This window comes from Plectropomus leopardus, chromosome 3 (genome assembly GCF_008729295.1).
Source record: "Plectropomus leopardus isolate mb chromosome 3, YSFRI_Pleo_2.0, whole genome shotgun sequence".
Taxonomy (NCBI): domain Eukaryota; kingdom Metazoa; phylum Chordata; class Actinopteri; order Perciformes; family Serranidae; genus Plectropomus; species Plectropomus leopardus.
This window is the reverse complement of record NC_056465.1, coordinates 25,437,596-25,438,188: the sequence shown is the minus strand read 5'-3', so window position 1 is coordinate 25,438,188 and position 593 is coordinate 25,437,596. Positions and strand designations below refer to the sequence as shown.

Here is a 593-nt window from a genome sequence, read left to right as displayed (position 1 = left end):
AGGTACTGCTGAAACTACTGCACCACCTCCACAGTGGCTGGGATCCAGACTACAGGAGCTCCAGACACTCATATCCCACATCAGTACAGCCAGACACACAACCTAGCTGATTTATTTACTTCATGTATTGACAGGGATCTCATCGAAGGTACTGCTGAAACTACTGCACCACCTCCACAGTGGCTGGGATCCAGACTACAGGAGCTCCAGACACTCATATCCCACATCAGTACAGCCAGACACACAACCTAGCTGATTTATTTACTTCATGTATTGACAAACTATTTCACCACAGTCTGGACCTCTAAAAGTCTGTGTACCTTTTGCTGCCGCTGCTGCTGAAAGGTTTCTCTTGAGTTTTTATACCTGTCTGTTCAGTTTTGATTTATATTATTGTTTATTAAACTTGTTTGAATACAAAGAATTTTAAATTTGATTTTATTTAGCACTAGCTGAGTTATCAAAATTGTGCCATAACAAATTCCTGTGTCCCCCAGTACCCCTATCGTTTATAGGCTTCTCCTGGCTTCTTGGGTTGTCGAAGTCAAAGTCAAGTACTTGATTTCATTTGTCAAAACAAAACAGAGTCATAT

At 41.1% G+C, this 593-nt stretch overlaps 1 protein-coding gene across 1 annotated transcript in view; it reads left to right on the top strand.

Moving 5' to 3' along the window:
• The window catches only part of c3h1orf112 (chromosome 3 C1orf112 homolog), a 20,677-nt gene extending 20,322 nt beyond the window's left edge, over nt 1-355 (top strand). The window contains exon 19 of the mRNA XM_042513953.1: nt 135-355. Coding sequence (XP_042369887.1) covers nt 135-252 — 118 coding nt within the window. The 3' untranslated portion in view covers nt 253-355. The remainder of the gene's footprint in view (nt 1-134) is intronic.
• Nucleotides 356-593: the final 238 nt, after the last annotated feature.